The following is a 15,869-nucleotide window of genomic DNA, read 5'->3' as shown; positions in this document are numbered from 1 at the left end:
TCAAAAAATAGACAAAATTTCCAAACTCTTTCTATAAATCCAACACAGCCCTAATAACAAAGCCAGATGACAACATTAGAAAACATTAGAAAAAATAATGTATATTAATACCATTGATAAATACAAAAATAAAAGCCTTTATAGTCTGGGACATGGTACAGTGAGTACATTGCTTAATTTGCATGCATGAGGTCCTGGTTCAACCCCAGCATCACATATGCCAGTGTGATGCTCTGGTTCTCTCTCTTTAATATTAACAAATAAATAAATCTTTAGAAAAGGAAAACTCTCAATGAAAAAAACTAAAAGAATCAAATACACCTTTAATATTATAGCACATGTGCTCAACCATGTGTGCCACCACCCAGCCCCTAGCTATATTCTAAATGATGTGGTTCAACATGCGGAAATCAATTTTTATAACACACTATATAGAATTTAAGGGACAATTTCTTGAATGGACTGGGGTTTCGGCTTACCTAGTAGAGTGAACATGTTACCATACATGAGGACCTAGTTTGTTTTTTTTTTTTTTTCTTTTTTTGCCTCCAGGGTTATGGCTGGGGCTCAGTGCCTGCACTACGAACCCACTGCTCCTGGAGGCCTCTTTTTTTTTTTTTATTTTGTTGCCCTTATTTTATCATTGTTGTGGTTATTGTTGTTGTTATTGATGTCGTTGCTGTTGGATAGGACAGAGAGAAATGGAGAGAGGCGGGGAAGACGGGGGGGGGGGGAGAGAAAGATAGACACCTGCAGACCTGCTTCACCGCTCATGAAGTGACTCCCCTGCAGGTGGGGAGGCCGGCGCTTGAATCAGGATCCTTACGCTGGTCCTTGCACTCTGCGCCATGTGTGCTTAACCCATGGTGCTACCACCCAGCCCCCCTAGGACCTAATTTTAAGCTCCCATCTCCACCTGCAGAAGGGACGCTTCAAGATTGGGGGTCAGTGCTGCAGGGGTCTCTTCTCTATCTATGCCTCTCCTACCAAAAAACATTTTTTAAAAGAAAAATAATGGACACCAGGAAGGGTGGTGTCATGTACACTGTGCCCCATGAATAACCCAGGTGGGAAAAAAAAATCCATCAATTCAACTGATGCAAAAGAAAAAACAAACTTATTTGACAAAAATCACACTGGTTTGGTGACAAAAATATTCAACTAACAGAATAGAAGAGAATTGTCTTGGAGGTCATTTGTGGAAAAACATACAGCTAACTTCATACTCAATGGTAACGGACGGAAAACTTAAGCTAGGCAACAATGAATGGCCCTATTCACTACTGTGCCTTGACACTGAGGCAGAATGTTTGTTAGTCAGGACAACTGGACAGCAAAACACATCCAAAATGAGGACAAAGAAGTAAATACCTCATGCCTTTTGGAGACTTGTATATAGAAAATCCTAAAGACCCCCCAAAATTACTAGAGTAACAAGTACGTTTTTATAAAGTGTAGCAAAACTCCATTGTACCTTCTTTTTTTCATATAGAGACAGAGGACAGAGAGAACATTGCACCGATGCATCCTTCAGTGTGGTGGCAGCCAGGCTCAAGTCCAGGTCACACACATGGCAAAGCAGCACACTGTCCAAGCGAACTACTTAACCATGCTTTATACTTGCCCTCAACAATTCAAAAATGTTCTTCGGCAAATAGCTCCATTTACAATATGAAAAAATAAGTAAGTGGGACCAGGTAGATGCCTCAGATAATAGGATACATACTTTGCTATGTGCAAGGACCTAGGTTCAATCCCCTGGCATCATATGCACAATGCATAACACGAGGTGAAGTTTCATCAACAGTGAAGCAGTGTTGAGGTCTCACTCTGGCTCTGGCTCTGGCTCTGGCTCTGGCTCTCCTCCTTTCTATCTTTATCTGCTTTATCTGATGCTTAAAGGTGAGGGAGCAGTAGAGTCCACTAGGAGTGAATGAGTTATTGGGTGTGAAGCCCTAATACTCTCCAAAATTAATAAAACACTTTAAGCAAGGAGGTTCACAATTTTACACTAAAAACAGCAAGACATTACTGATATAAATTAGAGAACAAAATAGAAAGATACTTGTGTTCAGTGATTGGAAGCCTTAATAGCTAACATGACAATGCCACCAAAAGCAATCCGCAGACTCAGTTAATCCCAATCAAAATTGCATCAAACCTTTTTGATAAAAATGAAAAAACAATACTAAGAAAGTCATGTGGATTTGAATGATACCCTGGGTAGCCGATATTATACTGGAAAAGGGAAAAATTGAGATTTTTTTAAACACTGCAAAGCATTAGTCAAAACAGTGTGCTTCTGGCATGAAGACAGCTATAAAGACCACTGGAATATAACTGAGGGCCAGAAATAAACCCATTATCTGTGGCCAATTAATATTTGACAAAAGTGTCAACAATTAAACAAGGAACAGTTCTTACAACAAATGGTGACAGGACAACTAAATATCTATATGCAAAAGAATTAAGTTGAACTCCATTATGCAAGATACAAACATTAGCTCAGAGTGGATTAACAGCCCAAATATAAGAGCTAAAACTATATAGCACTACAAGAAAACATAATGACTAAATCTTCATGGCCATGGATTTGGCCATGTATTCTTAGATATAACACAAAAAGCAGTATCAACAAAAGAAGAGTAGATACATTGGAGTTCACCAAAATGAAAAGCTTCTGTGTCTTAAGGAATACCATCAAGAGAGCAAGAAGGGGCGGGGCTGTGGTGCACCCAGTTGAGCCCACAAGCTGTCATGCACAAAGACCTGGGTTCAAGCCCCCAGGCCCCACCTACAGTGGGAAGCTTTGCAATCAGTGAAGCAATGCTTCCGGGGTGGTGGTGGTGGTGGTGGTGGTGGTGGTGGTGGTGGTGGTGGTGGTGGTGGTGGTGGTGGTGGTGGTGGTGATAATGATGGTGGTGGTGGTGGTGGTGATAATGATGGTGGTGGTGGTGGTGGTGATGATGGTGGTGGTGGTGGTGGTGGTGGTGGTGGTCGTGGTGGTGGTGGTCGTGGTGGTGGTCGTGGTGGTGGTCGTGGTGGTGGTCGTGGTGGTGGTCGTGGTGGTGGTGGTGGTGGTGGTGTGTGTGTGTGTGTGTGTGTGTGTGTGTGTGTGTGTGTGTGTGTGTGTGTGTCCCTATCCCCCTTCTTTTTCAATTTCTTTCTGTCTTATCAAATAAAATAAACAGTCAAAGGCCGCTGAGATTGGTGGAGTTGTTGTGCAGGCACCAAGTCCAGTGGTGACCTTGGTGGCAATAAAGAAATAAGCAAGCAAGCAAGACGACAAGCTTCAGAACGTGAGAAAATATTAGCAAACCATGTATCTGACTAAACACCGTATTACTAACAAAATAGCAAATAAAACCAGTTAAAGACTGGGTGAAGGAACTGAAAAGATATTTCTCCAAAAGACCAACAAGCACATAAAATAATATTCCATATTATTAGTCATTAGATAAATGACTGTCAAAACCTTAAGAAGGTAGGACTTCACACCCACTAGGATGGCTATGATCAAAATTTCAAATGTGTCGACAAATATGTACAGAAAATTTGTAGTCCTGTGTACTGCTTGTGGAAATTTATAATAGTTCTGCTGATTTGAAAAATAATTAGGTAGTTTCTTAACACAGAGTTACCAGGTGACCCAGTAATTTCAGTTATTTATCCAACTAAAATTAATTTAAAACAAGTACTCAAATATCCAAACAACAATGCTCATGGCAATATTATTCACAAAAGCCAATAGGTAGAAATGCATGGCTAGATATATAAAATGTGGTATATGAATTCCACAGAATAATATTCTTCATAGTTAAAAGAAGAAAATACTAAGGGGGCTGGGCAGTGGTACACCGGGTTAAACACACATAGTAGGAAGCATAAGGACCCGAGTTTGAACCTTATTCCCTACCTGCGTGGTGGTGGTGGGGGCTTCACAAGCTATGAAGCTCATCTGCAAGTCTCTCTCCTCTTCCTCCTCTTCCCTCAATTTCTCTCTGTCCTATCCAATAAAATGGAAAAAAAAGAAAAAGGAAATACTAATATGTACTATGTTGAAACGCAGCCAGTTATACTACATGAAAATCCAGAGAGAAAGAGCAAATACTATACTATTATAATGGAAAGTGAATATTGAGACAGACAGATTAATACAGGTTTCCAGGTACTGGGGAAGGATTAGGGAGTGACTGATTAATAGATATAATGTCTCCTTCTGGAATGACCAAATTATTTTGGAATTAGAAAGCAGTGATGTTTATTTATTTATTTATTTATTTATTTAAAAAAGGAGACATTAGCTAAACCATAGGACAATAGGGGTACAACTGCACACAATTTCCACCACCAGAAGCAGTGATGTCTTTACAACAGGCTAAATATATTAAATATCACTGAAGTGTACCATTTTAAATGGCTAAGCTTATGGTCTATGAATTTTACCTCACAATTAGGAATTAATTGGCCTTGACAAAATATAAATGACAGGAGTAAGAGTATCAAGCATAATTAAATGAATAAATGACCTCAAGTTCCTTTTTTTTTTACATACACACATCTTTTTTTCAGTTCTACATAGTGTATATGTGTGCCGTATGTCACTTCTTAAATAAACTGAAATAAGAGACGGCTGTTGAAAAAAGGGAGAAAATGCAAGTGGATACACACAAAGGCACATTCTGCATCAATGCTAACCAATTAAAATTAAAATAACCAATTAAAAGTGTGCACAATTCCAAACAAAAAGCACTTCTCTGGGTGGAGAGACACTTGCTTTTGCTGCAATTACCTGGTGTTGTTTGGAGGCACACAGATTTGTAAGGAAAAGAAAGCTGTCCTTCATTCTCAGATAGGATTCTCATGGATTATCCATGGGAAAGGAAATATAATAAACTGAGAAACTGACAGACCTAGTAAGAAGTCAGTATTGATAATCAAAATAAGGCAAATTACAAGCATCAATGATTTTCCTATCTTATAACAGTTTCAGAATGTAATGGGAAAAAATCTCCATAAGAATGAAAATTATTGATAACCCAAGCATAAACCTAACAAGAAATTCCCTAAGATGAGAACGAATACTAACAGTAAACCATTCAAAGAAACCAAGCAGAAAAATCTGCAGATACTTTATTTCCACATGGCCAAACTCAGTACTGTAAAAGCGCCAAGTGGACTCTACCCAAACTAATCTAGAAATTCAGTTCACTCCCAATATTTGTCCCAACTACATTATTTACAGAACGTATCACACAGTTCATCTATATAGCTGTTCCATCTAAAAAATTCTAAAAAATATATAAAAGGATATACGTGCCAAGTATCTAGTGAAAAAGTATGGTTAATACTGGGGTAGAAATAAAGTATTAGTAACAGTAACTGGTACTTTTACATCACTTAAGTTACATCTGTTAAATTTAATCTACCCCAGTATTAACCATATCATTCACTGCTTATTTAGAAATTGTGGCATTGCAGACATTTAATTATTCCATCCATGTCACACAGTTGATAAGTTGTACAACTAAAACATGAACCAAATAGTCTGACTCCTGGGTCATAGCTATTAACTATAGTGTTTAGCTGTCACTTTCCTAATGGTGTCAAACAGAAAATAGGTATTGGTATATATCCACAGAGACATTTAATTTAATGTATCCATGAGGCTGGCACTTCAGAGAAACAGAAAAAAGCTGAACAGGAGGTGAAATTGGCCTTCCATTTGGAACAACTTAAAGTTAATCCTACCTCATTCTGAACCCCAAAATAAATTCCAGATGGTTTACATATGTAACAAAAGGAACATACTGACAAATTCGTGACAAAGGTAAATTTATCCGTTAAGCAAAAAAAAAAAAAAGCCAACTAACAGAAACACCACAAATTATGAAACAGACTGAGGAAAACATTTATAATCTATGTGCCAGAGTTAGTGCCTCAAACCACCTCCTCTAAAAGAAAAAAGAAAAAAGACAAATAAGAATAGACTATTTATAGAAAGAATCCAAACAGGCCATATAGATATTCAAATAAGCTCAACTGGACTAGTAATCAGGGAAATGCTTTTTTTGAAAAATGAAGACAATTTAAAAGATTGAGGATATCCAGTAATGGTAATACCCATTTGGAAATGAGTGTTCACTCTTGTTCTTGGCGGGAATGTCAGCCAGAAAGCCTTTTTGGCTGGTCAGTAAGTAGCAACCACTCAAATCTTAAGTGTATATTCATTTTGACTCAGCAGATTTGCTTCAATAAATCTGTCCTACTAATATATTTGCAAAGACATAGAATCACACATTTGGACCATACTATAAAACATGCATCAATGGGTAGTCAGATTATGTTTTAGTCATACTATCAAATATTATGGAATCATAAGATCTGTAAGTTATTTTATGGAAAGATATCCATGCTAGACAGTTAATAGATTAAAGCACACAGGGCGTTATATTCTCTTATTTTTCTTATGGAGAAATAAGAATCATATCCAAGAGGTGTCATGGAGGAGCAATTGCCACATTAACACTCCCCCAATCAACTAGCTAACAAAAACAGTCAGCTGAAACTTGGTCAAATTACAGGCCAATGGGAGAAAAGGGGAGAGGGAGAGATTCTCAGGACAGAACCATTCCTGTCAGCAGCTGGCACCATCTTGGTAGTTACACACAAAGCACAAGGCAGACTGCAGGACGGTGAGGAATTTCTGGGTCCTTAAGCTGCGACCTCAGGGGAAACAGGATATTGATCTGCATTCAGAGAAAATACCTGGCCAAGAACTAAAGCCATGTGATCTGCTCAGGCTGCTGCAACAAGCTTAAAAAAAAAAAATCCGTCTTCTGTTTGAGCATTCAGAAAGAAAAGAGTCTTCCCACACTATTTCCAGAAGATGGAGTACAAAATGAAGCAAGGCAGCAAGACCCTATTTTGGCATCACAGGCAATAAATTCACCCATGACATGTGGTAGAAACCCCCCCCCCGACTACCACCACCCACCTAACACAAAATATAAATACCATAGACACAGACATAAATACATACCTGCTGGCTGAATGACAGACATCATACTAAATGTGCAAGCGTAGAAGCAACGAATCAGTGATGGCTGAACTTACAATCAAAGATTTAGGGAAAAAAGGACAAAGAAATAATTCAAGGCAAATCAAGCAACTAAATATATAAACACAAATTCAAGAACTCACAGATTATTTCACCAGGGTACAAAAAACATAAAATTCCAAACAAAACTACAGGGTATGAAGGACACTTTCAGTGCAGTTCAGGCTCAAGTAGCAGGTCTATGAAGCAGACTACATTAGTGAGAATGTCAGAACTAGAAGATACACCAGCAAACTATGTGAATTCAAAGCTGTCTGAGAGGAGTTTTAGGGGGAAAAATTATGCATAAACTAGTAGGCTTCATCAGAAAGATGAATGTGGAAATTATTGGGACCCTTATTCAAAGAAATCATATTAAAACTTTTCACATCTGTCTACGTCAAAACATAGACAGCCAAGAAAATGAACGAAAACACAAGTTCCTGAATCCAAACTGAAGCACAAGACCCATCATAGTAAAACTGCAGGGAAATACTGCAGGGAAAGGAAGAAACTGCCGTGCAGAGGTATAACCACCAGGCGTGTGTCAGATTTCTCATCTCAAATCCTAGAGGAAATATTCAAAATATTAAAAATAAGAATGTGCAGCCATATTAGCGTAAGTCAGAGCTGAGCAGTGCTCTGAGAAAAATAAGTAAATAAAACAAGTGGGTAAAGAATGTGAGGTGAAACTCTAAGGAAATCTTTTTATGTGGCTCCAGAAGCTGCACTCTAGACCAATAAGAAAATTCTGTGGGGGCCAGGTGGGAGCGCAGCGGGGTAAGCACACATGGCACAAAGCGCAAGGACTGGCTCTCCCCACCTGCGGGGGGGTCACTTCACAAGCAGCAAAGCAGGTCTGCAGGTGTCTATCTTTCTCTCCCCGTCTCCCCTCCTCTCTCATCTCTCTGTCCTATCCAACAAAATCAATGGCAACAATAACAATAATGACAACAAGGGCTGTAACAACAAGGGCAACAAAAAATGGGGGAAAATGGCCTGCAGGAGCAGGGGATTCGTGGTGCAGTCACCGAGCCCTAGCGCTAATCCTGGAGGCAAAAAAAGAGAAAGAAAGAAAAGAAAAAGAAAATTCTGTGATTGACTGAAAGTTTCATAGTTAACTCAGAAAATTTATAGTTATTTCATTATCAAATTTACTAATCTATACAAATATGTGTATTTCTATAATAATAATTTCTATTATTAATTTTTATGAATGAAACTATAGATGACAGCACTTTGCATCTGTCAAATACTGCTTTTTAGTTTATGTATTGTCAAGTACTGGCATTCTGTAGTCACTTTGCTGTAACCCAGCTTCTCTTTTCAGCCTATCACCCACAAGTCCATGCCCACTTCTCTAGGGCACTTCCATCTCAAATAGCCTTTTTTTTTTTTTTTTGCCTCCAGGGTTGGTGCCTGCACTACGAATCCACTGCTCCTGGAGGCTATTTTTTCTCCTTTTGTTGCCCTTGTTGTTTTACCACTGTTGTGGTTATTATTGTTGTTGTTACTGCTGTCGTTGTTGTTGGATCGGGCAGAGAGAAATGGAGAGAGGAGGGGAAGACAGAGGGGGTGAGAAAGACACCTGCAGACCTGCTTCACCGCTTGTGAAGCGACCCCTCTGCAGGTGGGGAGCCGGGGGCTTAAATGGGATTCCTGAAGCTGGTCCTTGTGCTTCGAGTCATGTGCACTTAACCCACTATATGACCCCGCCTGATCCCCATAGCCACATTTTTTTTGTAGTAACTACCTTTAAAGTAATTTATTCTCTTATTAGTTTGATCATTACCTTTATCTCTTTAGGCCTTCAATTCATCCTTTCAAAAATAAACTTTAATATACAACACATGGGGCCTGCCTGTGTCGAAGCTAAATGCTGGCGAACTATGTTTAAAAGACTCGTGGCTCCTTTTTCTCCTATTTTCCCATCATGGTATCTAGATAAACCTGCATTTGTTTAACCCCACAGCAAAAACCCAACAGAAATTCTTACTTACTTATTACTATGTATGTCTGTATCTTGAACACTATTCAGATATGGAATTTTTTCTGCTAAAATTTCTTTCAATATGTTCTCTACTCCTCTTTCCCTCTCTTCTTCCTCAGAAATCCCAGTAACTCTGATGTTCATCTTTCTGATGGAGTCTGCTATTTCACAAAGAAGTGCTTCATTTTTTCCCAATCCTTCTATCTCTAACAACTTAACATTCACAGAGTGTGGCGGTTGTGTCTCATAGTGCTGATGTTCTCTCCACCTGATTTAACCTACCTTCTAGGCCTCTTAGCTCAGCCTAAACTGCATTCAACACTCCTTCATGCCCTGCAGTTGTTTGGGGGGTTTTGTTTGTTTGTTTGTTTTTTCTGCACTTCGTAGTTCTTTGGTGAAATGATCTGATTTCTTGAATCTGTGTCTGTACCTTAAGTTTAGTTTCTTGAATTGATTTCATAATGAGTTTTGTGAACTCTATCTCTACCATTTTTATCCAGATCTGTGTCTGTCTGGTCATTTGGAGTCTGTCATTGCTGTTTCTGTATTTTTCAATTTCCGAAGTTGGTGTGCCTTCTGTTGTTGTGCCCACAGGAGGTGCTATGGTTAAGATGTTCAATTTCCCTGTTTGTATATATGGCGGTGTGGGACGGAGGTTTTATCCTCTTGTCACCAGGCTGGTTTGATATTATTGATGTCAATAAAGGGTCTCTCTGCTGCTGTTCCAGCTTCTGGGGTATAATAGCCTCAGAGAATTTCTTTCTCCTTAGTGTTCAAAGACAAAAAAAAAGGATTTATTTTCCTAGCCAGGTATCAATGCCTGTGTAGCCCACACAGGTTTAGTTTTCAGTCAGGATTTTTTTGCCATAAATCCTGGGGATGTTTTCTCCTCCTTTTCTCAAGGGTTATTGCTGGGGCCTGATGCAGGCACTACAAATATATCACTCCTGGTGGCCATTTTTCCTCTCTTTTGTAAAACTTTTTTTTTATTTTATTTGAAAGAACAGAGAGAAATTGAGATGGGGGGGGAGACAAAGGGAAAAAGAGAAAGACACCTGCAGACCTGCTTCACCACTCATGAAGCTTCTCAGCTGCAGGTGAGGAGCAAGGGCTCACACTCGGGTCCTTGCGCATAGTACTATGTGTGTTTAACCAGGTGCTCCGCCGCCCAGCCCCCAATCCTGCAGTTCAATATCTTGACACCCCTGGGTTCACAGTTTAAGAGCCCCCAAATTCCCTACCTTCCTCCAACCATGTACCCTGTTTTGTACTCTTGAGGGTCTCTTCCTCACTCCTGACCAGGCTTGCCTGTACCTACTTGTGGTTAAGTGAGTTACTTAAAAAGTCACAGTCATAAATTGGTGAGATTCTAAATTGGTGAGATTCTAGGTGATTTTTTTAACAGCTGTTGTTGCTCTAACTCAATCTCCCCCTTGAGTGCATGCCTCAGATGCTAGTTCCTTGTCACTCAACTGCAATGAGAAGATAGCTGGGAATTGTTTTTTCTAGCTGAGCCTAACACAGGTCTTTAATTTCAGCCAAATTTCTTTTTTCCCTAATCAGGCTAGCGTGTCCTTGTGGACAGTTTAACATCCTGTTGCCTGAGTTCACAGGTTAAACACTCAGAGCTACTTTCCTGCCTCCAGCCACGAGCCTACTGCTAACTCCCAATTTGGCTTCAGTCGTCACTGAGTAAGGCTTTTTGAGTCCTGAGAATCTCTCCCTTATCCCTTTTCCAGCCACTAACCACAGGTGTTAGCACTCACCTGTGGCTTAGTTTCTGGAAAAAATCCTGGTTGTATTTTATTGAGTTTTCAGGTGATTTTCACGGCTTTTCCTAGTTGATCAGGGAGAGCAAAATGAGGCAGCTGTTGCTCCTTAGCCATGCCTCTGGAAAGGACAGCCTTTAAGAAATATGCGAATACTGAAATTATAAAAAGTATCTTTTCTGATAAGACTGCGAGGTCACAGATAAACCATAAAAATGCGCTCAAAATATGGAGACTATACAATTTTCTCCTCAACAACTCCTGGGTCATGAAAGAAACTAACAGAACCTAAAAATTACTTAGAGAAAAATAGAAATGAAAAGGCCAACTACTAGGCTTTGAGGGACGTTTACAGCAATACAGACCCACATTAACAAAGAACAAAGTACTCAAGTAAACTAACATAACAACTGAACACATTAGAATAGGGGCAACAAAAACATCAAAAAGCCAGGAGGAAGGAAACAGTCGACATTGGAGTAGAATTTGATGAAATTGAATCCAGAAATGAAATCTGAAGATTAATGTAACCAAGAGCTGAATCTTCGAAAGGATAAACTACTGGGTAGACGCGCAAAAAGAAAGAGAGAAAGGTATGACTACCACAATCAAAAATAGGAGGGGTGAAATCACAACTGAAGATGAGGAGATACAAAGAATCATACGAGAATATTATGAGCATCTCCATGCAAATAAATTGGACGACCTAGACGAAATGCAGACATTCCTAGAATCATATTACCTGCCAAGCCTAACCCAAGAGACACTAGACAGCGTCAAGAGGTCAATCACTAAAACAGAAATGGAATCAGTAATAATAATAATAATAATAATAATAATATCTTTTGAATTACAAAAGCCCAGGTCCAGATGGCTTTACTAACAAATTCTATGCAATTTTCAAAGAAAATCACTGATGCTCTTCAAACACTTCTAAAGTGGAATCACTCCCAAACACATCCTATGAGGCCAACATCACTCTAATTCCCAAGGCAGGGAAGTGACTCTACCAAAAAAGAAAACTATAGACCTTTATTCCCTACTGAACATTTATGCAGAAAAACCTGAACAAAAATTTGGCAAGCTGAACCCAACAACACCTCAAGAGAATAATTCATCAAGACCTAAGTAGATTCATCCCTTGGAAAGAGGGATGATTCACCATTTGCAAGTCAATCGTAATATACCATATCAATAACTGAGATTAAAACCACGTGATTGTATCAAATGATATTGAAAAAGCACTTGAAAAGATCTAACCTCCATTAGTGATAAAAATCATTCAGAAACTGGGAACAGAAGGCCAATTCATCAGCATAATAAAGACCATTTATGACAAACCCAGAGTTAACATCATTCTCAATGGAGAAAAGCTAAAGGCTTGCCCACTAGTTGAGGAACAGAAATGATGTCCAATATCTCCACTATTATTCAACATAGTCCTGGTGGTCCTTTCCATGGAAATCATACAAGAAAGAGATATCAAAAGTTAACATATTGGAAAGAAAGAAATCAAACCGCCACTATTTGCTGAAGACATGCTAATATACCTAGAGAACCCCAAAGACTCCACCAAAAATTCTTGGAAATAAACTCAGTAAATTAGAAGGATACAAAATCAATACATATAAATCTGTGACATTTCTGTTTATATATACAAGGAGTCTGAGGGAAGATAAACGAAGGACTAAATCTCATTTACAATCAACCCCCAGAAGATAAAATAGCTTAGGGTGAATCTCATGTATAAGGTGAAGGACCTTTACAGGGGAAAATCATAGGACGCTGGTAAAAGAAACAGGGGGTAGGGGAGTTGGGCAGTAGCACAGCGGGTTAAGCACACGTGGCACCAAGTGCAAGGACCTGTGTAAGGGATCCTGGTTCAGCCCCTGGCTCCCCACCTGCAGGGGAGTCACTTCACGAGCGGTGAAGCAGGTCTGCAGGTGTCTGTCTTTCTCTCCCCATCTTCCCCTCCTCTCCATTTCTCTCTGTCCTATCCAACAACGACGACATCAGTAACAACAATAACAACAACTACAATAACAATAAAAAACAAGGGCAACAAAAAGGAAAAAAATGAAATAGAGGGGGTAGGGTCTGGGGAAGGGGTTGCAGGAGCCATGTCTGGCCAGGGAGGTGGCAAGAAGCAGCCCCTGAAGCAGGCCAAGGAGAGGGACGAGAAAGACATGGCATTCAAGCAGAAACAGAAAGAGGAGCAGAAGAAACTCGAGAAACTAAAAGCGAAGTCTGTGGAGAAGGGCCCCCTGGCCACAAGTGGAATTAAGGAATCTGGCAAAAAGTAAGCAGCTCCTTATGCCTGACACAATGGTGACTCTTACTTCCCTCCTGTTTTTAAACACTTGGATTCTCTTCCATAACATCAGCTGCCACCAAGAGTAATAATCGAAATGACTTGGAACCTGTCGTAAATTTAAGAAAAAAAAACCTTTTGTCACACACACACACACACACACACACACACACACACACACACACACTGGTTCATCTTCAGTCTTCTCATTCGGCTCAGCTCCTTGATTTACCCTCAAAAGTCAGGATAAACCCCATACAGAATGGTGCAGAAGTGTACTCTTCCATCTTTGTGCTATGCCATATTCTGTACCACCTGGAAGTAAACCAACTCATTTGAAATGGAGAAAGAAAGAAAGGAAGGAAGGAAGGAAGGAAGGAAGGAAGGAAGGAAGGAAGGAAGGAAGGAAGGAAGGAAGAAGAAGAAAGAAATAGAGGACACACAGCGATGGAAAGACATTCCTTGTTCCTGAATTGAAAGGAAAACATTATTTAAATGGTCATTCAACCAAAAGCAATCTACTTTCCCTGCAGTCCTTCCTCATCAAGACCCCAATGACATTTTTTTCAAGAAAATCAAACACATCCCAAAATTTGTCTGGATCCACAAAATAGAACAAATAGTCAAAGGACTTCTGAGAAAAAAGTAAAACAGAGCTATCATGTTCCCCAACTTCAGTTTACAACTACAAAGCAATAGTAATCAAAACTGTGTCATTGGAATAAAAAATGGACATGTGACTTAGAGGAACAAAGTTCAGAGCCCTGAAGGAAGTCACATATACAGCCACCTAATAGATGATGAAAGGGGCCAAAACATTTCAATGGGGTAAAGAAGGTCTCAACAAATGGTGGTGTAGAAAAGTAAACTAGACCACTACTTAACACCATACACACACACACACACACACACACACACACACACACACACAAAATCAAAAATCAAACTAGATCGAAGACCTAGATACTGGACCAGAAACTCTGACCTATAGGAGGAAACATGATTGAAGCATTGCAGCATCTTCATAAAGATGTACCTGGAGATAATGCCATGGACTGGGTGATAAAAACATCAAACTACACATGAATAACCAAGCAACCCAGAAAATGGGAAGAGATATTTGCACATCACACACCTGACAAGAAACCAATATCCAACATTTATAAAGAAATGATATATATATGGTGGGGGTAGATAGCATAATGGTTATGTTAAGACTCTCATGGCCTGAGGCTCCATAATCCCTGGTTCAAACCCTACCCTACCATAAACCAGGAAAGGGAAGGGGGGGAGGGGGAGGAAGGAAAGACTGGTACAGTTCAACAAAAGGAAAAATAAAATGAACAACTCAATTAAAAAAAAAAGTGGATTGAAGAAGTATACAGCTTTCTTTTTGTTTTGCTTTTTGCTTGTATACCAGAGCACTGTTCAACTCTAGCTTACGGTGGTGCTGGCGATTGAATCTGGGACCTTTGGAGCCTTGGCAAGAAAGGCTTTTTGCATAACCATTTTGATATCTCCCCTGCCCTTCTAAAAAGATACACCTGGCTCATAGACATATGAAGCAATGCTCCACTTATCGCTAGAGAAATGCGAACTAATACCACACCGAGCCGCCGCCTCACACCTGTGAGAATGGCCTGTATCAACAGATCAGGAAATGACAGGTGCTGGTGAGGTTGTGGAGAAAAAGGGACTGGTGGGAATGCAAACTGGGGCAGCCCTTTTGGAAGACTGTGTGGACAATCCTTAAATAAAAACAGAATTACGAATTACCTTACGATCCAGTAATAACCAAAGAGTGGAAGCAGCCTAAATGCACATCAACAGATGACTGACTAAAGAAATTATTGGCTATATGCTCTATGGAATACTGTTCTGCAATCAAAAAGGTGCTACTGTGTCCTTTGGGACAAAAACGTCTTGAAGTGGAGGTGATCATTCCTAGTGAAGTAAGTTAACAGATGTGAGACAAGTATTGGATGATTTCACTCATATGTGGAATCTAGAGAACTGATATGCATGTGCTTGGGGAAAAATAAATCTGTTTCTAAGACTTTTAAGAACTATGGTGGTTATCTAGTTATCTTTCGGATGGTGGGGACACTAGGCTTTCTTGATGAGTGTGATGTGGAAATAAACAACCATGTGATTCACTATTGATCACAAATTGAAAAAAACATGAGATAAATACAATATTAAAATCACATCAAGTGCCCAGGATGTTCATGTCAGAGAACCTAGAGGCCTCTAGCAAAAAGAATCAAGTCCTAGTTCACAGAAATCATTTGTGAGATAGTGTTATGCAGTTATACGGAGAGCACAAAGGAATGCCAGTGCCAGTGCCAGTGCCAATCCCTGAGAACAACTATATCTAAAATACGAGGGCAAAGTCTCTGCAAAGGAACCTGGAGGTTTATTGACTGGAAACTGGAGTGGAGCTTTAGATAATGTCTTTATGTCAAGGTAATATGGATGCCTTGGACCTTCTGTCAGGAAATGACTAAGCAGAAACTGGGTACAGCCACAAAGACATGCTTTTCACTTGCTGCTGCAGCACATGGTGAAAATGTGCTTTTCACAGCTGTACATGATCGCTACATAACGACAGCTTAACCACCCGGACCTCCAGGCTGTTGGCTTATCTGTACTGTGGAAATGGATAGAAATTTCCCTGCTTTAAACCAGCAGTCACAGCAT

General features: G+C 39.7%; 2 protein-coding genes across 2 annotated transcripts in view; one reads left to right on the top strand and one right to left on the bottom strand.

Moving 5' to 3' along the window:
* The window catches only part of GABRA3 (gamma-aminobutyric acid type A receptor subunit alpha3), a 521,426-nt gene that overhangs the window by 478,228 nt on the left and 27,329 nt on the right, over positions 1–15,869 (bottom strand). The gene's annotated exons all lie outside the window — the stretch shown is intronic.
* On the top strand, positions 12,979–13,161 carry LOC132535772 (translation machinery-associated protein 7-like). Its single transcript, XM_060182761.1, has one exon. It carries the CDS (start codon positions 12,979–12,981, stop codon positions 13,159–13,161), a length of 183 nt encoding a protein of 60 aa, XP_060038744.1.

This window comes from Erinaceus europaeus, chromosome X (genome assembly GCF_950295315.1).
Source record: "Erinaceus europaeus chromosome X, mEriEur2.1, whole genome shotgun sequence".
NCBI classification, from domain to species: Eukaryota; Metazoa; Chordata; class Mammalia; order Eulipotyphla; family Erinaceidae; genus Erinaceus; species Erinaceus europaeus.
This window is presented reverse-complemented; position numbering and strand designations above follow the sequence as displayed.

Bases quoted from the DNA above. Each gene is read 5' to 3' on its own strand.
- LOC132535772 (XM_060182761.1), top strand. From the start codon at position 12,979: ATGTCTGGCCAGGGAGGTGGCAAGAAGCAGCCCCTGAAGCAGGCCAAG.